At 35.8% G+C, this 24,161-nt stretch overlaps 1 protein-coding gene across 5 annotated transcripts; it reads right to left on the bottom strand.

The window, feature by feature from the left end:
* Positions 1 to 569: 569 nt before the first annotated feature.
* On the bottom strand, positions 570 to 23,667 carry gpt (glutamic--pyruvic transaminase). 5 transcript variants are annotated; one of them, XM_051914361.1, is made up of 12 exons: positions 23,423 to 23,667; positions 22,783 to 22,972; positions 8,634 to 8,723; positions 8,308 to 8,416; positions 7,675 to 7,808; positions 6,767 to 7,010; positions 5,900 to 5,979; positions 5,585 to 5,721; positions 4,721 to 4,895; positions 3,901 to 4,056; positions 3,704 to 3,816; positions 570 to 1,187 (listed from the first exon to the last, which is right to left on the bottom strand). In XM_051914361.1, the coding sequence occupies exons 2-12, from the start codon at positions 22,921 to 22,923 to the stop codon at positions 1,097 to 1,099; spliced, it is 1,470 nt and encodes a 489-aa protein (XP_051770321.1). In that variant the 5' UTR covers positions 22,924 to 22,972; positions 23,423 to 23,667; the 3' UTR covers positions 570 to 1,096. The 5 variants fall into 5 exon arrangements, with proteins under 5 accessions (XP_051770321.1, XP_051770327.1, XP_051770318.1 ...); XM_051914367.1 differs by lacking the exon at positions 23,423 to 23,667 and adding an exon at positions 23,400 to 23,418; XM_051914358.1 differs by lacking the exon at positions 23,423 to 23,667 and having other exon boundaries at positions 22,783 to 23,354.
* Between the last annotated feature and the right edge of the window lie 494 nt (positions 23,668 to 24,161).

Raw genomic sequence — 24,161 nt, 5'->3', positions numbered from 1 at the left:
ACACATAATTATAATAAATGTTTCTTGAGCATCAAATCAGCATATTAGAATGATTTCTGTAGGATCACGTGACACTGAAGACTGAAGAAATTATGTTGAAAATTCTAAGCGCCAAAGAGACTTCTTTTAAAAATGTTTAAAAAAAATAGCAATTATTCCAAAATTTTGGCCGGTAGTGTATAATATTTGTGGCACTGCATTTACCAAACATGACCTTTTTGTAAAATTAGGTTTTAAAAAACTGCAGCAGAATGTCAAAAGTGCAGCAGTTGAAATCAAAGCACTTCTAACAGAGCTGTGACAAGAGACAATTAGCTTTTAAAACTTCTGAGATGTGAAGTTCTCAAAGTACATCTCATCCCATTATGTCTCTTTACTCATTAACAAAATGACACCATCAAAGAATGGAGCAGTTGGGCTTCTCAGTAGTGCCTCTGTGTGGGAGAGAGAGAGACAGAGGTGTTACAAAACAAGGCTTCAATTCAAAAACATGATCAAGTGTGATTTGTAGTGGTGTGTCCTCTAGTGGTGAGAAGCTTGCACAACAAAAACAGCACCCAGCACAAAAATATTAATCTATATTGTATTATATCTGCCATAAAATCAATTATTATTTACACATACAGGAATGTTATAGCATACATTGATTCATGAATGCATTTATACTTACAGTTGCCACAAAGCACTGAAGATAAACCAGTGCAAAATCATGTCTCTTGAATGCCCATTATTTTCATTTTACTATTCACGGACCACACTAACATACATTAAGCATTATACCACATCATGAAGATCTGGATGTTCAGAAACGGTGTTATCATTTGGTTAAAATCTTGTGAAATGAGAAATCAAGTCTTGCTAATTTTACCCATTGCATGTTAAAAGTCCATAATGAGAGTTTTATAGTGTGCTCATTCATCTTTAGCTACAAGGCATAACATTGTCCAGTGGAAAAGTTGCAAATTAGTGTCCATCAAGGCTCAAGTGATTATTTGGCCACATCCTGACCAAACATTAAGAAGGTGCAAAGTGAGAAATTTACTGTAGCACTTTTAGTCAGTGGGGTTGTGGTAGTATAGCTGTGATTGAACTGGGGTCAAGCGTACTGCTGGGTGAATGTCTGATGGAATTCCTTCAGTTTGTGGAGCATAATCTTTAGTTTGTCTGTTGGAGGAAGGATGGTCATCCTGGTAAAGCAAAGAACACAGAAGAGGAATGGAGAGTTTAATGTCCCAAAATTACATTTCTCATTATATACAAGCTGTGTGGTGACAAACTATATTTTATCAAATATTCCATATAGCTAGCAAATAAATAAATAAAAACAAAAGGTATCCATATATATATATATACACACAGTGGCAAGAAAAAGTATGTGAACCACTTGCAGAATCTGTGAAAATGTGCAAAATTACAAAATAAGAGAGATCATACAAAATGCATGTTATTTTTTATTTAGTACTGTCCTGAGTAAGATATTTTACATAAGAGATGTTTACATATAATACATAAGACAAAAAAATAGCTGAATTTATTAAAATGACCCAGTTCAAAAGTTTGTGAACCCTTGATTCTTAATACTGTGTGTGGTTACCTGGATGATCTACGACTGTTTTTTTGTTTTGTGATGGCTGTTCATGAGTCTCTTGTGTGTCCTGAGCAGTTAAACTGAGCTCTGTTCTTCAGAAAAAATCTCCAGGTCCTGCAGATTCTTCAGTTTTCCACCATCTTTTGCATATTTGAGCCCTTTACAACAGTGACTGAATGATTTTGAGATCCATCTTTTCACACTGAGGACAACTGAGGGACTCAAACACACTTTTAAAAAAGGTTCAAACATTCACTGATGCTTCAGAAGGAAACACAATGCATTAAGAGTCGGGGGGTGAAAACTTTTGAACAGGATGAAGAGGTCCAAATTTTTCTTATTTCACTTGAATATCAGTTTTTTTCATTTAGTACTGCCCTTCGGAAGCAACAGAAGATACTTTCATGTTTCCCGGAAGACAAATTAAATACAATTTACCTTGATCTTCAAATTCCAAATGTTTTCACCCCCCATCTATTAATGCATCATGTTTTTTTCTGGAGCATCAGTGAATGTTTGAACCTTTTTTAAAAGTTGTGTTTGAGTCCCTCAGTTGTCCTCAGTGTGAAAAGATGGATCTCAAAATCATTCAGTCACTGCTGTAAAGGGTTCAAATATGCAAAAAATGCTGGAAAACTGAAGAATCTGCAGGACCTGGAAGATTTTTCTGAAGAACAGAGCTGTTTAACTGTTCAGGACAAACAAGGGACTCATGAACAACCATCACAAAACAAAAAAAAACAGTCGTAGATCATCCAGGTAACCACACACAGTATTAAGAATCAATGGTTCACATACTTATGAATGGGGTTATTTTAATAAATTCAGCTATTTTTTTTTTTCTTGTCGATTATATGTAAACATCTTTTATGTAAAATATCTTACTCAGGACAGTACTAAATAAAAAATAACATGCATTTTGTATTATCTCCCTTATTTTGTTAAAATTATTAACATTTTCACAGATTCTGCAAGTGGTTCACATACTTTTTCTTGCCACTGTATAGATAGATAGATATGTGCAAAAGTCTTAGGCACCTCAAAACCCAAAAAAGGGTTTTAAGACAGTTATTTATATATTTTGCTATAGTGTGTCAGTAGGAAATACCAGTTTACATTTCCAAACATTCATTTTGCCATTAATTGTAATAATCCAGTGAGATTTTTGAATACACAAAGAGTCTGACAACAGCCGGTGCTCCACACTGAGATCTGATCTCACCATCATCGAATCTATCTGTGATTACATGAAGAAACAGAAGAAACTGAGACAAACTAAATCCAGAACTGTGGCCATGTCTCCAAGACGCTTGAAGAAGGTTTCTTCATTTACTCATACATTATTAAAATCAAGAGTTGTATTTGTTAACATTAGTTAATGCACTGTGAACTAACATGAACAAACTATGAACAGCTGTATTTTTATTAACATTTAATAAGTACAGTAACAAATGTATTGCTCATGGTTAGTTCATGTTAGTTACTATATTAACTAATGGTCAACTAATGAACCTTATTGTAAAGTGTTACCAATATTTCTAATTGATATAAAAAATGTTGTAACTTCTGGTTAATGATTTCATGAAATTTCAGCGCTTATCTCCTTTAATGAGAGTGGTATATTTAATCGAAATGTGTATATCATGTAAAACAGTTTAAATAATTCTTTTTACTTCATTACTTCACTTACTCCAGTAAAAGAGAGCATACGCAAAGTCCAGAGTGTCCATACTGAGCATACATATTTATGCCTAGTTTCTTATTTATAAATCCTGATATGTGCATGGAAAATTGCATACGCACATTTCTATGGCCATTTTGTGAGTACACAACGCTTATACATCAGGCCTCTTGTCCATATGGTTTACGGCTCAACTACAATCTGTTTAACCCTTAGAACCAAGTCCCCGCCCCTAATTTTTTTTCTTTTTTAATAATCCATTCATCTAGATGTACATCACATTTCTGAAGAAAAGATTTGATGTGACTTCCATTTCATGACTTTAAAAGAACTGCTGTCACTGCTTAATATTTCATGTCAACTACTTGTCAACAATTCCCTGTACAAACCATGAGAAGAAAGATCCAAACACTTGATGACACACACACACACACCTGAAGTGGTAAGTGCCATCTCTTTGACCAAAACCACTGCCAGGAACGAGGCAGATCCCGGTATCCTCCAGAAGTTTCATGCAGTAGAACATGTCTGGAGCCTGACCCTTCGCCTGTATTGACACACACACAACAAGCCATGAACCAAGCCAATTAGACCAAGCAGAATACATAAAGAACATGTGACACAAACAGACCTTGGCTTCGTTGATGGCACGTTCAGGTATGGTGATACGGGGGAAGGAGTACATTGCTCCCTGCACAGGGTTACAGCTGATGCCTGGCACTGTATTCAGAATCTCTTCGGTCAGTTTGGCTTTTTCAGCCAAGGCACTCAGAACGGCTGTTCGCTCCTACACAAGACAGAGGAAGAGGAATGAAAAAAGAAAGGCTGGGATACTAGCCAGTATGGTTAACTGGATTATATACAGCTAACTGGGAGCAAAATACCCAGCGTTTTTTGTATAAACAGAAGAAACATTGTACAGCAGTTGAAAACTGTATCTATGTTCTCAACTAAATACAGACAAAAGAACTGAGCAACTGGCCATCTTTTACATTTAAAATTTAAACATTTAAAAAGATATTTCACTTAAAATTTTAAATTGTGTCATTATCTACCTCATGTTGTTCTAAAACTGAATAATTTAATTTCTTCTGCAGAACACAAAGACCAAACTGACCAATTATATTAACAAAAACACTTTAAACATTCTTTAAAATATCTTATTTTGTGTTCTCCAGAATAAAGACAATTCTCATTCACTAACTGTGCAGATATGTACAAACGTTTTCACAAGCAAATCATGATTTATCAATTAACTTCTGTACTAAAATTTATACTAAAAGCAGTTTTTTTATGAAAAAAAAAAAAAAAAAAAAAAAAAAAATGTAGGAACAATTGAAACTATATATACAGTATATATACAGTGTAACTTTTCCCATAACCAGAGTTGTACACCACCAAGTTAGTTTACTGTCTACTCGCTGTGGTAAAAGTTGGAAAGAGGAAGACACCTTAATGAACGACTGATAGGAGGGTTCTCCGGGCTGAGGGGAGTTGACCACCAGGTCCATGAGGGCTTGTCCAGGCGCAGGTGGGCACAAGCGCACTGACACCAGCTTGGTGAGCTGAGCTTTAACCTCTGGGTCCATGTTGATGACCTCCATGTATCCCCCTCGGAAACCACATCTGAAAGTATGTGTTTGATTATGTATGTTAGAAAAGAAAGTACATTGCATGGATTGGATGAACTCTGTGCACATAAAAATTCTACATTGTTATTGGATTGTTTTTTGTGCACAGAAATAAACTTTTGAGCACATTGATTCTTGTGTAAATACATTTCAATCATGACACCTCTCAAAATAGTTAGCATGTTATTGAACAATGTTTAAGTATTTGGTCTTGGCAGACTAGATCTGCTACGCTGCTGCTGTTGGTTATTGCTGCTGCTGCAGAGCAAGTATGGACTCGCTACTGCTAATAGATTCACAGACACGCTGCTGTGAGCATGTAAGATCTGAGGCTGATGCATGAATAGACATACATAAATCCCATAGAAGATCTAGGCAGGTGGAGCTGGGGAGGTGGAAGGTTTCAGAGGAACTCTGATATCACGCTGCAGGACTAGCCTACAGCAAAGAATGAACTAGACTATTTAAATGATGAGCAAGCAATTTCGTTGGCTGCAGGATCAGCAGAGGCCAATCAGCTTGTGCCAAGTGGTTATGATGTGATTTCTTACAGATTGCATGACTTATCAGCATGCGTCATCTAGAGTTTCATGACTGATCTAGATATGTACACAACAGAGCCAGGTCCATACCAATGTAGTGTGTTTCTCTGTGAAATTACAAGCCTGACAGAAATGTACTCACTCTCCCATGTAACACTTAGAGGTGGAATGGAACGACGCCAGCTCTACTTTTCTTGAATACTCTGGACCCATCTCGAAAAGCACCTTCTTGAAGGAGTGAAACTCGCAGCCCTCTGCGTATACATTGTCCTGATACACCTAAGAAACAGATGCATAGTAAAAGAAAAGTTTAGCGCTGAGCAAGTAGGGTGAGAAATGCATGCCTTAAACACTTGCAAGGAAGTGTGCACTTCTATGCCTGTAGATGCTGATGTGATGTGAATACAGATTTATAGTATGATACGTAAACACCATATAATCCCCAGTATTAACTCACTTCATCAGCCATTAGGAAGAGGTTTTCTTTGGCTGCAAATCGAATTACATCTTCAATACATTGTCTGCTTTGTACCTGACCTATTACAAAAAAAAAGAAAAAAAAAAAAAAGAAAGAAAATCAGTTATAGGAAAAAGTGTAGGAGAAGAAAAACTGGAAAGTTTAATTAAATTATAAAAATAAAAAAAAATCTTGAAAAATGTTATTTATACCATGTTTTGGTTGATTACACTGTTCAAAAGTTTGGAGTCTGTAAAGTTTTTGAAAGTCTCACCATGGCCGCATTTGATCAAAGAGTAAATAGTGAAAACAGTAAATATTGTAAAATACAAATAGTGTTACAATTTAAAATAACTGTTTTCTAATTGAATATATTTTAAAATTTAATTTATTCCTGTGATGTCAAAGCTGAATTTTCAGCATCATTACTCCAGTCTTCAGTGTCACAGGATCCTTCAGAAATCAAGCTGCTCAAGAAACATTTATTATTACTATCAATGTTGAAAACAGTTGTGCTGCTTAATATTCTTGTGAAAACTGTGATACACTTTTTCAAGATTCTTTGATGAATAGAAAAGTTCAAAAGAACAGCATTTATTTGAAAGTGATTTTTAACAGTGTAATACTGTTACTTTTGATCAATTTAATGCATCCTTTATGAATAAAAGTACTAAATTCTTTAAAGATAAAAAGCTTACTGACCCCAAACCTTTGAATAGGCCTATATTTATATTTTATAAAGCTGTATAAATATACTATATTATAATTTGATAGCTATGTATTATTAATGTATACTTAATAATTATAAACTGCATTTCAGATGATCAATTTGAAATTGTTCTTATGGAAATGATCTAAATGGTTTACCAGTGGGGTTGCCGGGGTTGATGATGCACAGTACACGGGGGTTGCAATGCTCTCTAGCTGCCTGTAGAGAGCGCTGTAGCTCACTAATGTCTAGACTCCAGCACTTTTCCTCATTCAAGTAATAATTCACCTGAACAGCACCCAACTCTGCTATAGATGCAGAGTACAGAGGGTACTGAGGAATAGAGATCATGACCCCCGTCCGTGTACGACCCTCTCCAGCTGTCAGCAACTTCAGTATGGTCTAAAAGACAAAAAGAAAGAATAAGACCATAGGGAAAACTAGATTTTCACATTTCCTCAATAAAAAAGTGAGAGGTGCATGATGCTAGGGGGAGGAAGGTGGTTGTTGGGGCCTTGTTATGTGGTTTTTGGATGGCTGTTTACAAGTCCAAATCAAAAGAGGCACCCTAAAGTCTCTATAATATTCTGGTCTCTATATATGGCTCAATGTAGTGTAAGACTATGGATTTTTTTTTTTACATTAAAATCCTTAGTCTGATTGCTAGAAGCCCGTTTCTGCTACAGAATAAAAGATAAAAAAAAGGTAATTGCAACTTTTTATCTCACAATTCTGACTTTTTTTCTCGCAATTGCGAGCTTATATCTTATAATTCTGAGAAAAAAGTCACTTATTTAAAATAAAATAAACTAAATTATGGTATCTTACACAATATGATTTACAAGAACAGATTTCGAAAGACCAAAAACCTTTTCATTTGGAATACCCCTGGTGCTGTTTTATTTCTTTTGCTACTTATGAGTGCACATATGGAATAATAAGTATACTGGATACAGCAGAGCAGAAAACTGGTGGACTGTCTCTTTAATTGGCATACTGGAGCAGGCTGACTCTGAGTACACAAGTTAAGTTTACAAAGAACTGTGTTTGCGTTTGCCTTACGTACCACAATGCCGTCACTGGCTCCTGTTGTGAGGTAGATGTTATCAGGATCAGACGGAATACCGCCGTCACGGCGCTGTATGTAGTTTGCAACATCATGCCTTATACAGTCAATGCCCTGACTAGTTGTGTATGCACCTGACAAACAAGAGGAGGGACAGAGTAAATGGAGGTGTAAATGTGGAAAGAATTTCATATTACAGAGCCTTAAAACCTCTGCCGCCTTTTGGACAGTGACTAACATCAGCACTTTAATCAGTAACATCCCTGGGTAGATTGAAGAATACAAAGTAACATCAGTTAACAATTAGTACGGTTAGAGTTTAGTTTATGATTTTATGTGGGATATTAGGTTAAATTTTACATATACTGCATAGATAAGGTAAAGTGTATATTTTATGTCCCGTAACTGGTCACCATTATTTTTTTTCTTTTGTAGAACACAAAAGATGATTTAACCATTTAAGAGATGATTAAAGATGCTTTTATCCACTTAATGAATATCAATGGGGTCCAAAAATAAATAAATAAATAAAACATTGAAGCCCATGGCTTCCATTGTATGAAACAGTAAAAATATCAATTAAAAACCATCTTATATTTTTATGTCAACTCCCATTATACACAAATCACATACCGATGCTATTCCCTCCACATGCTTGCAAAATACGCCTCGCTCGGTTTTTGGCATCTTCTGGAAACTTGTTGTCATCAAGTAGTTGTGGATAAGTACACAGTGCCATCACCTTGAAAAACAATTCAGTTATGAGGCCATAAAAACAAACGAAGCAAAATTAATAAAATTAAATAACTTGGATATGTGCAAATTGGTCCATCTAAACTGTTGACTTTGGTTAATGCATGGAACAGCTGAAGGTGCAGTGGACCTGAAAATGACTGGAAATGACTAGAGTAGATGATTCAGTGAGGCTCTTAGTCAGCAAAAGGAAAGGAGTCAGCTACCTGTCGAAAGAAGGTGATTGGCCGTTGCCCCATAGCGTGAGCATCCCCGATATTGGCTTTAATGACCTCTTTAAAAGGCTTCTTGACACCCTGTAATGGAGTCAAATATATCACACAAAACGTAAGAAAGCAAACAATGATTTTTAGCATATAGATGTTATCAATCATGAGTAGAGTTGAGGTTGGAATACAGTACACAACTTTTTACAATCTGAACAGATTTTAACATTCATTTTAACATTTATAGTCTGAAGCTAAAAAAAAAGTCTGTCATACACTATGTACAAACCTGATTCCAAAAAAGTTGGGACACTGTACAAATTGTGAATAAAAAAGTAATGCAATGATGTGGAAGTTTCAAATTTCAATATTTTATTCAGAATACAACATAGATGACATATCAAATGTTTAAACTGAGAAAATGTATCATTTTAAGGGGAAAAATAAGTGGATTTTAAATTTCATGGCATCAGCACATCTCAAAAAAGTTAGGACAAGGCCATGTTTACCACTGTGTGGCATCCACTCTTCTTTTTATAACAGTCTGCAAACATCTGGGGACTGAGCAGACAAGTTGCTCAAGTTTAGGAATAGGAATGTTGTCCCATTCTTGTCTAACACAGGCTTCTAGTTGCTCAACTGTCTTAGGTCTTCTTTGTCGCATCTGTTTTCTATGGGTGAAAGATCTGGACTGCAGGCTGGCCATTTCAGTACCCGGATCCTTCTTCTACGCAGCCATGATGTTGTAATTGATACAGTATGTGGTCTGGCATTGTCATGTTGGAAAATGCAAGGTCTTCCCTGAAAGAGACGACGTCTGGATGGGAGCATATGTTGTTCTAGAACTTGGATATACCTTTCAGCATTGATGGTGCCTTTCCAGATGTGTAAGCTGCCCATGCCACACGCACTCTTGCAACCCCATACCATCGGAGATGCAGGCTTCTGAACTGAGCGCTGATAACAACTTGGGTTGTCCTTGTCCTCTTTAGTCCGGATGACATGGCGTCCCAGTTTTCCAAAAAGAACTTCAAATTTTGATTCGTCTGACCACAGAACAGTTTTCCACTTTGCCACAGTCCATTTTAAATGAGCCTTGGCCCAGAGAAAACGCCTGTGCTTCTGGACCATGTTTAAATATGGCTTCTTTTTTGACCTATAGAGTTTTAGCCGGCAACGGCGAATGGCACGGTGGATTGTGTTCACCGACAATCCACCGTGCCATTCGCCGTTGCCGGCTAAAACAAGTGCCGTCTAAGGGCCCGAAGATCACGGGCATCCAGTATGGTTTTCTGGCCTTGACCCTTACGCACAGAGATTGTTCCAGATTCTCTGAATCTTTGGATGATTTTATGCACTATAGATGATGATAACTTCAAACTCTTTGCAGTTTTTCTCTGAGAAACTCCTTTCTGATATTGCTCCACTATTTTTCGCCACAGCACTGGGGGAATTGGTGATCCTCTGCCCATCTTGACTTCTGAGAGACACTGCCACTCTGAGAGGCTCTTTTTATACCCAATCATGTTGCCAATTGACCTAATAAGTTGCAAATTGGTCCTCCAGCTGTTCCTTATATGTACATTTAACTTTTCCGGCCTCTTATTGCTACCTGTCCCAACTTTTTTGGAATGTGTAGCTCTCATGAAATCCAAAATGAGCCAATATTTGGCATGACATTTCAAAATGTCTCACTTTCAACATTTGATATGTTATCTATATTTTATTGTGAATAACATATAAGTTTATGAGATTTGTAAATTATTGCATTCCTTTTTTATTCACAATTTGTACAGTGTCCCAACTTTTTTGGAATCGGGTTTGTAATACATTAAAGACATTGTTTAAATAGTCTATAAAAAACGTGAGTGCAGTGGTTCAACCTTAATGTTATGAAGCGACGAGAATACATTTGGTGCGCAAAAACATAACAAAAATAACAACTTTATTCAACAAATTCGTCTCTCCCCTGTCATTCTGCTACGCTGTTTACGTTCAGCGCTTCCAGGTTCTACGCCAGGTTCTTTTGCACACAAAAAGTATTCTCGTCGCTTCATAACATTAAGGTTGAACCACTGTAGTCACATGAACTGTTTTAACGATGTCTTTACTACCTTCTTGGACCTTGAATGATTGTAATTACGTTGCAGTCTATGGGGGATTTCATCAAAAATATCCTAATTTGTGTTCTGAAGATGAACAAAGGTCTTACGGGTTTGGAACGACATGAGGGTGAGTAATTAATGACAGAAATTTCATTTTAGGGTGAACTAACCCTTTAATGGGAACATCAGTATATCATTAGATGATCATTAGAACATATTTTTGTTTGCTGGGTATGATGCTAGGTTTGGGGGATTGCTAAGGTGTTGCTAAGGTGTTCTGAGTGGTTGCCAGGGAATTCAGAGTAGTTGCTAAGTGGTTGGTAGGGTGTTCTGGGTGGCCAAGTCAAAAGTGCCCACCCACAAGCCTTAATGATATGGCCTTGGTGTGAGTTGAATGGTTGGGGGCAGGGACATTAATATTCATGATGAAAGTTCTACCTCAGTGGTTGGTGAAACAGCACGCTGATCAGCAGGCATGATTTTTTTCCCCCCAAACCAGTTCAGGAAATCCTACCCTGGAGCCGATTCTAAAGATTTCATTGGCCGTGTCAATCACAGTAATGATTGCCTACACCAAACACTGATCCCTAAACCTACCCGTCACTGTAACCTCAGACAATGAAATTGGTTGCAGGGCGGGATTTCCGCTAAGCCGGTTTGGGGAAAAAAAATCACACACTCTGGGGTAGGCTTTAGGCAAAGGTACTAATCAGGTAGCAGCCTTCCCCTATACCATCCTAAATTTCAGACGTTTTCAACTCGGGTCTCTTACTGTAAGTCTACTGAAAGTTTTATCATTGAGCAGCAAAATATTTAAATCTGATTGCTTAGAAAAGTAATATCGCATCTGTCTCAAATTTGCAAGATGAGTTTTGTGACAAAACCTTTATTTAAACCCAACTTTGTCTGAACAGCAGAGGGTTAAAATGCCGCAGTGCTTAAAATGCCTTATCTGGCGAACAAACAAGCAGCAAGGGTCAGTATTACTGCTGATGGCAGGGGTTCACCCAGTCCCCTTCTGTGTCCCATTCTTTCTGTTTGCTCATTTCAAAAGCACTTTAACAGAGTGTGCAGCTGAAGCTTCACAAACAACCTCCCTGTCACTCTCACTGCATGCTGATTGCAACACACAAACACTTGTTTTTCCAAATATGTTGTCCCCTCCGGAGTGGAACACATGGTTCTGACAGAGTTAGATAATAAAATGTGTTGTTTTACTGTCATCTGATTTTTTTTTGTCAGCATAAAATTATTGCCTGTTTAAGGAAATGATAAAAGAAATCAATGATCAAAGATGGAGTGAAATATACAAACATCGAATGTGAATGTGTGGGAGACAGACAGAAATGAGATCTCTTCAATAGCTCAATTGTTGCTGCTAAACAACAAAGAGAATAAATGGAGAGCAAATTAAGACTTAACCCCATATGTGCCTCCTGCAGAGTTTCAGGCGAAATCCCTATTATATTTTAAACTGTGTTCATTTGCCAACATATCAATGTCTGTGATAAAAGTCAGAGATTTCAATATGAAGATTTCTCATCAAATTCTTCCAAAACCAAACATTTGCTATGCACTTTGTTTAATTGTCTCATTTGTATATCTATTTTTATTTCTTTAGAAGAAACATCTGAGGTACAGTTGATGCTTACATGAAACTCCATTAAGTCTCCTGAGCAATGAGAGCACTGAGAAAACTGACGATTCTTGGATAATCCATCAACTTTAATATTACCATGCAATCAGAATTTAACTAATTATTTGTTGTAAGTAAAACTTATATAGCACATATATAAATGGTCTATAATAATATAATATAATATAATATAATATAAAATAATATAATATAATATAATATAATATAATAATATGGTTATACTTTATTTCAATGGTCCACTTTAGACATTCTACTAACTATAAGTAACTTTGCAACTACATGTCAACTAACTCTCTTTAGAGTATTAGTAGACTGTTAGTAGACTGTTAGTTTAGGGTTAGGAGTTAGGGTTCAGGGTAGTACAATAAGTTGACATGCAGTTCCAAAATTGCTTAATATAATCAGTAGATAGAAATTAAAGAATACAACATTTAGATATTATATTACTGAGGTCATATTAAAAACGAATCTTGATCTTGCAATCAGTTGTGTGAGACACAGGAAGCCAGAAAAGGGAGTGAAGAGCTGAAAGTCTAGTATGAGTCAGCATTTCTGCAGCTGCATTCTCAACTCTCTGTAAGTGTGTGAGAGAGTGTTTGGCAAATCAGCTAAAACACTACTAGGTCATTCCGTGTCAACTCAACCAGAGGTCCCTGGTTAAAAATTTTGATATATATATATATATATATATATATGTGTGTGTGTGTGTGTGCATATGTGTGTGCTTGACTGTTTTGTGTTCACCTGAGATTTGTAGCCAAATTACAGGGGGTAAAAATGACTTTAGAAAGGTGGCATCACCATTATTTTATTTTTACACATAGATTGATAGGTCCATTAGTTAAATCTGTTTAGCAATTTTTGTTGCATTATATGCCAACTATGAAAAATGGGAAAAAGTATTTCTTGTGTTTTTTGCATGCCTGTAAGAAGTATTAAAGATATCCTAATATCCTTTTAGATTCTGGTTCTTAACAAACCTTTTTTTTTTTTTTTTTTTTTTTTCATTTTTCATTTTTTTTTTTTTCATTATTTCCTATATGGTTCAGTCCCAGAGATATGGAGATCTTAATGTGGCTCTATGAGTAAATTGGTCAGTTGTACATTTTAGTGGTCAAAAACCAAATGTGGGTCTCTTTGCATACAGCTGATACTTTTTATTCTTTAAAAGAGGAATATCGGAGCAACAAATGATTTTGAAACTAGAAATGTATCTCGTTTTTTTTTTTTCCTCTCAACACAATTGCATAGAACATACCCGCATGAGTGGCTTAAATATTCTTTTTCCAAAGTTTGTATGCCTGTAACTCTAAAAGTATTAAACCTTAATATCCTTCTAGATTCTAATTCTTAAAAAACTTTTTTTTTGGAATTTCCTTTGTCATTTCCTATGTCCTATATGGTTCAGTATGGGGATGAGTCACATATGGGGATCCCAATGCAAGTCATGTTCAAATTGTTGAATTTTACTCATTTTCAATGGTCAAAAACCAAATGTGGTTAACGTTTCAAACAGCTGATACTTATTGTGTTTAAAGAGGAATGTCTGAAGAACAAATAACACTGAAACTAGAAATGTATCTTGTTTCCCTCTATCAACATAATTGCATAGAACACACCTCTCTGAGTGCCAAAAAAAATATTTTTCTCAAGTTTATGTCTGTAACTCAAGAAGTGTTAAAGATATCTTAATATAATTTCAGATTTTTGTTCCAATGAAACTTTTCTTTTTGCATCTTAATATTTAAGGCCCTATTATGGTTCAATCCCAGAGATATTATTGGGTTGTCACGTCAATGTGGTAACATGTAGTTACGATACTGCACATTTGAACTCTTGGTAGATTCAGAAGTTGTTAAATTGAACAAAATTCCTTCTTCCAAATATTACTAAAACTGATTCAAATATAGATTCTTATAAATACACTTTTGAGAGCAAGTTAATGTGCCTCAACTTGAACATTTCATTGGATTTTTGGCACTCAGAGAGGTATGATGTATGCAATTGTTTTGATAGATGAAAACAATACACATTTCTAGTTTCAACATTATTTATTCTTCAGATATTCCTCTTTAAATGCAATAAGTATCAGCTGTGTGCAAAGTGAACCACATTTAGTTTTTGACCATTTCAAAAGAAAAGTTTGTTAAGAACCAGAATCTAAAATCATATTGAGATATCTTTAATACTTTTTGAGTGACAGGCACACAAACTTTAGAAAAAAAGATAAATTGGCACTCAGGAATATTCTATGCAATTGTGTTGATAGAAAAAAACGAGATACATTTCTAGTTTAAACATTATTTGTTCAGATATTTCTCTTTAAAACAAAAAGTATCAGCTGTACAATATAAAAGGATATTAAGATATCTTTAATACATCTTGAGCTTCGGGCATGCAAACTTGGGGCAAAAAACACAATAGATTTTTCCCATTTTTGAACTGTCACCGATGCCATTTGCAACAAAGATTGCTAATGTTAATAGATTTAACTAATACACCTACCAATCTTTGTGTACAAATAAAATAATGATGCTGCCATCTTTTTAAAGTCACGTTTACCCTCCTGTAATTTGGCTCCAAATCTCATATGAAAATTGTCATTTTGACCCCCCTCTACAAAATAGTGGATTACTCAGTCAATATACATGTTACATTTATTATTTTGACTTTCATTATTACTATTTATGTTTGTCTTTCTTCAGAAAAAATATTAACAAAACCAAAAATTTGAGCCAGGGAAGTTTCCAAAATTTGGTTGATTTGACATGGAATGTCCCTACTGCAGTTGTCAAGCCTATAGGTAAAAAATGTGTAAATACATGAATTTGCTCAGTGTCAATAAAGGACAGAATATCACACACCTTAGAAATAATGATAATAGGCTGTTCTTCAAACAAGGGTAATAATGTATGTGTTATAAAAATCATTATATATTATTGTTATTATGTCAGTGTTGCAACATTTTAATAGGAATGGTCAAAAACTTTCTCTTAAAAATGTTAGTGCACTAAAGCAGCCAGAGCAGGTCCTTACATGATCAGCAGGAATGTGTAATGAATCCAATCATTCAGGAATGTCCTGAATCCAATCTCATAAAATGTTATATACTGAGAGTCAGATTTTTAGATATCAAGCCATAAACGAGTGAGATTTGGATGCAAATGAGGTACTTTAAAATACAATAACAAAAGTACAAGAAACTAGAAAACAAAAAAGACCTGACCATAAACCATGGAAAAACAAGGAAAATATACAAGAGCTAAGGAGTAATAAGACACTTCTGATCAGTAACTAGTTGGCATGCCTGTTCTTCATATCAAATTAATTAAAGTTTAAACATGCAAATGTGAATAGCCTTTATAATATATAGTTCTGTTGTGTTTGTTTTATGTTTGTTCTGAGAATAGAAATGACTTTCTTTTCCTCACCATAATTTTTCCACAACTTGTAACATTCTAAAACAACATTCGGAGGCAATAAATACTACATTAAGGCAATACTAAGATTGCAATCTATGCGTGTGTGGTGTGCACTTAAATCCTGTCAATCAACATTAGAGCACCACTCAATAACGCAAGGACGTTGGACCTCTGACAAAAGTGTGTCTGCATGTGTTCAGCGATTAGAATATAAAGCTATGATGTTTATCATAAACTACCACTAAGATCCGGAATCTGCACTACCTAAATTTACGGTCAGGAGCCGCTACTGCTATCAGAGTAATAAGGGGAACCAACGTGATCTCATGAAATGAAAATATAGCTATTTTACGAGTTGGAGAAGAATATTACAGAAGAAAGAATATCATGCAGGTTTGGAATGGCATTAGGGTGAGGACCTGTTGGGTGAACATGATTTCACCAAGTACAACATGTTCCTAGAACTCCCTGTTACTCCCTAAAAATGTAATTAATTGTGTTATGAAAAATAATGTTATGTTACTTTTGCATTACTATCGCTTACCTGGCCTGGGCTTGCTTGTTTGCTTTTTAATAACAAATAATAAAAAAGAAATACAAATTCATGGCTGTGCAGTAGATGGCGCAGCTCAAACAGGCTTCCAGAAGAGAGGATGAGAAATTTCAACACTCTTACTTCAGCGATTTAAAAAAAAATTAAAAAACAAAACAACAACAACAACAACAACAACAACAAAAACGTGGTTAATCTAAAGTAATGTTTGATTATATGGTTGAATTGGCTTATTGAAGGTCAGCAGACATTGGTTAATAAAGTGAGATTAAATACAGTACATAAAGTATATCTGTGTTATTTAACATATTTAATTATCGCAGGATTATGTAATATTTTGAGTTTGTGTTTTACTGTTTTTATTCATTTTGAGGAATACTGAATCTGTTTTTGTGCATGTGAGATGAGTAAATGCTCACATTTAGTCTAGAACAACACTATCATGTTTACACTCCATCCATATGATAATTCATTTAAACGGAAAGGAATTTCCAAGGTAACACTTTACTATATAGGTAAAACATATATATTTACTATTAACTATGACTTTTCCCTCCTAATTTACTGCTTATTAATAGTTAGTAGGATAGTTGTTAAGAATAAGGCATTAATATGTGCTTAATAAGTACTAATAAACAGCCAATATTCTAGTAATATGCATGCTAATAAGCAACTAGTTAAAAGACCCTAAAATAAAGTGTTACCATTTCGGAATATCAACACTTATTATAGGTGTACCGTAGTGATTCAGGATAATACAAAAACACGGTTTGGAAAATGGATTCATGATGTACTTGCTCATTATATAATTTTTGTAAATTTTGAACACAAAAAAAGTTACGGACAGCAGCTTTCACTTCAATCAAGCCACGCAGCCTTCTTCTTAACAAGAGGTGAGTAGTACACACCAAATATTTTGTTGTTTCATAAAAGCCTTTCTTGCAATAGTGTTCAGCACACTATTTGTGTGGAAAAAATATAGGCTCAGTGTACTTGCACTTGATTATGGCTCTTTCATTCTCTCATCCTGTCCCTCAGGCTCCAGCTGTCTGGAATTCAACAAACAACAGCGGCACTCCCAGTAGTTGGTACGGACGGGACTAGATTGCAAGCAGCACATCTGTTTCTCACTAGGCTGAGACTGAGTCTCTGTCCAATAGAACCTGATGCATCTACCAGAAACTCCCACTCCCCCATAAAAGTCCAAAAGTTTAATTTCCCAACCCTTCGCCTATTGGTCGGGAAGGGGAGATGATTCTAACTGGCAGCCAATCAGAGACAGAGGTGTGACTACCGCCCCTAAAAGAATGACAACCTTTAATCCTGATGGTTTGTGTTTTTCAGAACTGTAAAACTGAGTCACGCAGACTTTCGCAGTACGAAGCGCGAGGGACAGTGGATCAGATTTCACTAAGCATTCCTGTAGTTATTACAGTTGGCCTTTCCCTGCATTATCAAAAAAAAACATGCCTTTCATTTAGTCAACATATGACTGCAGCATATACGTTAAAGATTGTGCAGGATAAAAAGTTAATGAAAAAACTATAATGTAACTAGCATTGGTGTAAACATGTCAAAAGAACTGCAAGGTTAAAAAGGTTTAAAAATGTTTGAAATTATTATTTTTTTAACATTATTTCTATAATTTATTGTCTTTGATTGCATGTGGACCTGATTTTTGTTATTTTTTTAGATAGTATATTTTAGTATATAGTAAGATATATTATAAAATATTTATATATTTATCTTGAATAAAAGACAGACAGACAGAGACATAGACATGGATGGATGGATACAGATGGACGGATGGATGGATAGACATGGATGGATGGATGGATGGATGGATGGATAAGCAAGGATGGATGGGCAGACGGCCGGACGGATAGTTAGACATGGATGGATGGATAGACGGATGGGAGGACAGATGGATGGATGGACAAATGGATAGATAGACATGGATGGATGGCTAGATGGATAGATAGAGATGGATGGATGGGTAGATGGATGGATGGCTGGATGGATAGAGATGGATAGATGGATGGATGGGTGGATGATGGATGGATGGATGGATGGATGGATGGACGAATAGATAGACATGGATGGATGGATAGATGGACGGGAAACCAGACGGATAGATGGATGGATGATGGATGGATGGATGGATGGATGGATGGATGGATGAATGGATGGATAAATGGATGGATGGATGGACAAATGGATAGATAGACATGGATGGAAGGATGGATGAATGGATGGATGGATGGATGGATGGATGGATGGACGAATAGACGGATGGATGGATGGATGGATAGACGGAATCGTGGAATCGTGGAATCGTGAGAAATCTTCCGGTTCTGGTTCCGGCTCTGCCTAACAATTCCGGTTCCGGTTACATTAAAATAATTAAACAACTAATAAAAAATAGTAGTAAGGGAAAAATGCACAATACTCGACTCAAACAGTCCTTTTTGTGTTTATTATTCTTGTAAAATGACTGTTAATCTCAACAAATTCGCTAACACTTTACAATAAGGTTCATTAGTTAACATAAGTTAACTACATTAACATTAACTAATAATGAACTGCATTTCTACAGCATTTATTAATCTTTGTTAACGTTAATTTCAACATTTACCAATACATTATTAAAATCAAGAGTTGTATTTGTTAACATTAGTTAATGCACTGTGAAGTAACATGAACAAACTATGAACGGCTGTATTTTTATTAACTAACATTAACAAAGATTAACAAATACAGTAACAAATGTATTGCTCATTGTTAGTTCATAAATGAGCCTTATTGTAACGTGTTACCTCAAATTAGATAAGATGCTTGAACACACATGTAAGATTCAGACAGGTGAAACAATATTTTTGTGAGTTGGATTCATAAAGACTTGTTTCTGAAAGAATGATTCAGTGATAGACACATTTTAACAGTAAATTTGTTGCCACCTAGTGGCGTAACAATGCAATCGATACAGTCGTTATTTGAAGTCCAGTTACTTTCAGAAGGTAATTTATTATACATAAACATCAGCGTTTCTATCTGAATAATAAGCTTTTGTATACCATAATTGGAACAGGCCTATTTGTCACACAGAAATAATGATACTGTGCGTTTGAAAAGATTGTTTGTGAAGCTGTTTATGATAACTCTCTTTAGATCAACGTCAGCGCGAACGCAGATTTGAATGTCGCGATTTTATTTTGTTCAAATGTTTAACATACACGGGCGAATCGTTGTCATTTAGGAATTAGATCATGTGGATGATGAAATCGAGAACGTGACCTTTTAAAGATTAATCGTGCAGCTTTGGGCACCTCTCTCTCTGCATTGTAATCTGACGTATATGAGTAGCGCGAGGGCTTTCCAGTGCATTCATTGCTATAATATTCACGATGTGAGATGTCTCTATTAAAGGATACGCTCCCCGCACTTCGCCTACCCATCACACCAGAACCGTTTTCGGAACCGAAACTTAGAAATCTTGCACGGTTCCGGTTCTTTTCAAAAAACATTACCGGTTCCGGATGAGAACCGGTTCTCGGTTCCCAACCCTAGTCATAGCGTGAGCAAATAAATCACACTAACATGCTATTAATGAATATGTATTCTAGCAAGCATCTGATTGGACAAAAAATCTGTTTAGCACATGATGAGTCACCAATGTTTTAGGTCCATATTCCCAGAAAAGACAGATTTTACATCAACTTTTAGGAGTAGAATACAGATGGACTAACACATCTATTCTAAAAACTTTTTTTTTGTTTAACCTGAATTAGTCATTTTAAGAACAAATGCAAATGATTTACATGGTTGTTAAAGAGTTTTTTACTGAATGATGCATACCATGTCACATGCATCTCAATGCTATATAATTATACACTCGCTCTCTTGCTCCTGACACATTTATGTGACCTCATCTTTGGACTTTCTGTACTTACTTCACCAAATAATCATTTATAAACGTTATATTGTGTACTATGTATGTCAGGGGTGGCAACTGTAGCTCTCGAAGGTCCACTGTCCTGCAGAGTTTAGCTCCAACCGATTCAAACAGAACCGTCTGTGATTTTCAAGTAATCCTGCAGACTTTGGTTAGATTTTTCAGGTGTGTTTTGGTTGGAGCTGAACTCTGCAGGACAGTGGACTTCAAGGGCCACCTCTGACGTAAGTTCATTTGTACTTTGTAACTATGGATATTTACTTGTTTTTGTAATATTTTAATATTTTACATACCAATAAAACTTTTCTGAAAGATGAAGAAAGACAAAAGCAGTAAAAAAAAAAAAAAAAGGTAAAATTGTTTATAAAAATAGCACCGTAAGACAAGTAAATAAAAGAAAAGAAGGAAGAAGGAAAAAAAGAGAGATTTGTACAGTATTAGGTGAAGGCCACCTTTGTCATGCATGTCTTTCCCAGAAACCTAAAACCACAGGACCTTAAAACAGATGCCAAGACTAAAACAGATCACATATTCTTTTCTAGATCAAGAAATCCCCTGGAAGATTGTGCTGAAAACAACAAAAAAAAAAAACGTCTAGGTTGCATTGTTACAACATATTTGTGGGAAACACATTTTTTTATGACAGAGTAGAGAGTAGGAAGTTATGATTGAATTCTTTCACAATTTAACTGCCATGGACACCTTTAATATCTGCTTACTCATTGTTCCTGCAGTCTCTAGCAGTGTGTGTGGATGTTGTCACTGTGACTGCCGGTACCTTGCTTCTAAGCAAATGCCTTTTGTATGTGCTTAGAGGCAAATTTAAAGTAATTTTGGAAATGACAGTTGTAATTTGTGTAAAAATTGGACATAAATCATTGTCACACAATATTGAAATGACTTATTTTCACACTTTTGTATAAGAAAATGTGTATTGATAACACTTTATTTTACAGTGTCCTTGTTGCATGTTACTTAGTAATAGCTATGAATTATCTATACCCTAAAACTATAGTAAGTACATGTAGTTACATAGTATTACTATGTAATAGTAGTACTTGAATGTATAATTACACTGTAACAAGGAGACCTTAAAATAAAGTGTAACCTATGTAATTATTGCTTTGTCTCTGAGACAAGGGTAAAACAAAAGATTAAAAAATGCACATGTGTTTGGTCATAAATGTAATCTGGAAGGAAATATGACTAAATCCTACTTCAGCTGTTGTTTTGCAACTGTATGGCAACAGATGTTTGACATCTAATATAATTTCCATTTGAGTTAGTTCTTGGAAGTTCTCTTGCCAGTGCTGTGGTTTACTTAGATACAGCCACCAATTTAAAGAGTGAGGTAAAGACTTGACAAACAGAGATGCTCTCTGTTACCATGACAATCAGTGCTGACTCTAGACTGTGGTCTTATCAAGGGCATGACCTCAGAGTTTACCATTACTCCGAGCACCACTCATTTGGCCAAGAAAAATGAGGATTGCTATGAGATGTCTGTAGCCAAACTAACTAAATGAGTAACAAAGAGTGGACTTTATCCACTAATGAGTTATGTCAGCTGGAAACTGGAGGATAGAGAGTGACTAAGAGATCCACAGGACTTTTTTTGAATTTCAACTGCACAACAGGAAAGATGTTCAGTAGAAAAGTAAAACTGACCCTTTTTCAGTATAGAAATAGATATGAAAGACTCATCTGGGAGGTTCAGAATGCACTTGACGACTGTTTTGTCAGGTAACCTAAAACTGTGCTTTATGTGGTAAAATGGTTCTATTCAAAAACATTATTTAATCTGAGCCTGACAACATTGTTAGACCGATAAAAGCTATTTCAGCTAAAAGCAAAAAAAAAACAAAAAAAAAAAACATCTTTTTGCTAACCTATTAAAACAAATGTTACAGTATAGCTCAGGACAGCATCAGTTCACCAAGTTGTTTTCACTTCAGAGCGAAGGTGGGGGTGATAGTTGCATAAACACATAATTATCCAGTTGTTCTACGTGGATGACTTTCTACCAAACTATGTGCAAGAAAATGACGGATTGATAGCAGAAGTGAAAGCCTGACATAACAAAAACTGGTAACACTTTACGATAAGGACTCATTTGTGAACATTAGTTAAAGTGTTAACTAACATGAAATAACAAAGAGCAATACATTTGTTACAGTATTTATTCATCTTTGTTAATGTTATAATTATATATAAAAATCCAGCTGTTCATTGTTTGTTTATGTTAGTTCACAGTGCATTAACTAATGTTAACAACTACATCTGATTTCCAAAATGTATAGGTAAATGTTATAATTAATCAATTTTGTAGTGTATTCTTAGTTCATGTTAACTAAAGTAGTTAACTAATGTTAACTAATAAACCTTATTGTAAAGTGTTACCCATAAACTTTAGCTCAATGCATCACTTTCTTGAGAAAATTAAATAAAAACTGTTCATACCTCTTTCAGTTCCTTCTCAATCTGCACTGCTCGCTGAACTATAGGTCCGCGGACCGCGTAGTCAACCTTCTTCACGTTGGCGTTCATGGTGTCAACGGTGAGCACTTTCCCCCGATGGGGTAACGCACCGTTTTCGGACATCTTCTGCTGTAGATGGTCGCTTTGGGCCGCCGGGAAAGCAGAAAGACCCCTATGGGGAGAAGAAAGAGAAGGCAGCGGGGGAAAGTTCAGGACCCAGTTTGGAACCTTGGGGTACACCGTCGCGTAAGCCTCACATCTTCCCAATTTCAAAACCCTCACGCTTCTATTAGAAAACATTTTTATAAACAATTAAAGCACAATTTTAGAGGTACAACTTAAATTTGGTTTCTTAAACTTTGGTTTTCCGCGCAGGTTTCGCTGTTATGCGCGTAGTAAAACCTTCAAATATCAACACGCGAAGAACTTTGGACTGAGTATCAGATAATACAAGATTTCATAAGAAGCACAACTGCTGGCCCCCACTAAATCCCCACGCCTCTTTTTATCTACGGGGCTCACAAACAGTATATTCAGTGTTCCCAGTAACTTTTCCATTACTGCCACCCCTTTTAAATGGGGTGTTTTATATCCAGTACCTCCTCCAGACTGTATTACGCACCAGAAGTGTAGAAAGGGAAGTTTCTTCGGTTGCCGAGACGACAGATAGCAACGATGGACCCGTGTGAAGTGTCTGATGCGGCTCCAAACTTTGACCTGTGTAAAACTTCCCTACACAGTGAGTGAACCTCCTCCCATTGATCCAGTAACTGAGAATAAAACACGTCAGCTCCTCCCATGTTGACTAAGCGCTGTGTGTGTCTTGCAGGAGAGATTAACAAGCAGTGTGATCACATTACAGGATTGTGTGTTCTTTGACAGAATAGTTCCGCAAAGTTACAGGCAAACTTAAGGAAATAGAAGAGTCTAGTCAGCTGTCATGTGATCAGAGACCATTCTGTGCCAGGCAGCATGTTCTTCATTATTCAATCACTTGACTTATTAGAATATGGGAGAAGGGGTGTGGTTGTTAAAGAGGGGAATATTATGGGCTGTATCTCTGTAACTATGAGGTTTAAAAGTGCAATTGCATCAAATGTATAGTATGATCAAATTCGCTGAGACATTTCAACATTTTTTAAAATCTTGTCTAGTAGTATCTCGATTAAAAATATGAAGTTGAAACTGGTTAAATTATTTTGATGAGTTAATGAAAAACATGCAATATATGTTGTCATGACTTACTGATCTCCTTTTTACTGTGCATGCAGTTTAAAACTTTCTTATTATGCTAATATAGGCTATATATATATATATATATAGCCTATATATATATATATTAGAGGTGGGACGGTTCGCTG

This window comes from Ctenopharyngodon idella, chromosome 2, assembly GCF_019924925.1.
Source record: "Ctenopharyngodon idella isolate HZGC_01 chromosome 2, HZGC01, whole genome shotgun sequence".
Classification (NCBI taxonomy): domain Eukaryota; kingdom Metazoa; phylum Chordata; class Actinopteri; order Cypriniformes; family Xenocyprididae; genus Ctenopharyngodon; species Ctenopharyngodon idella.
The sequence above is the reverse complement of the archived record's forward strand: the minus strand, read 5'-3'. Positions and strand labels throughout refer to the sequence as shown.

Excerpts from the sequence above, each read along its gene's own strand:
- gpt (XM_051914358.1), bottom strand. The coding sequence starts at position 23,100 with ATGTTTTCTAATAGAAGCGTGAGGGTTTTGAAATTGGGAAGATGTGAG. Across the intron at positions 8,724-22,782 it reads TTGAGAAGGAACTGAAAGAG|GGTGTCAAGAAGCCTTTTAA; the intron begins GTATGAACAGTT and ends ACTCCATTACAG. Across the intron at positions 3,817-3,900 it reads GTGCCATCAACGAAGCCAAG|GCGAAGGGTCAGGCTCCAGA; the intron begins GTCTGTTTGTGT and ends GTGTCAATACAG.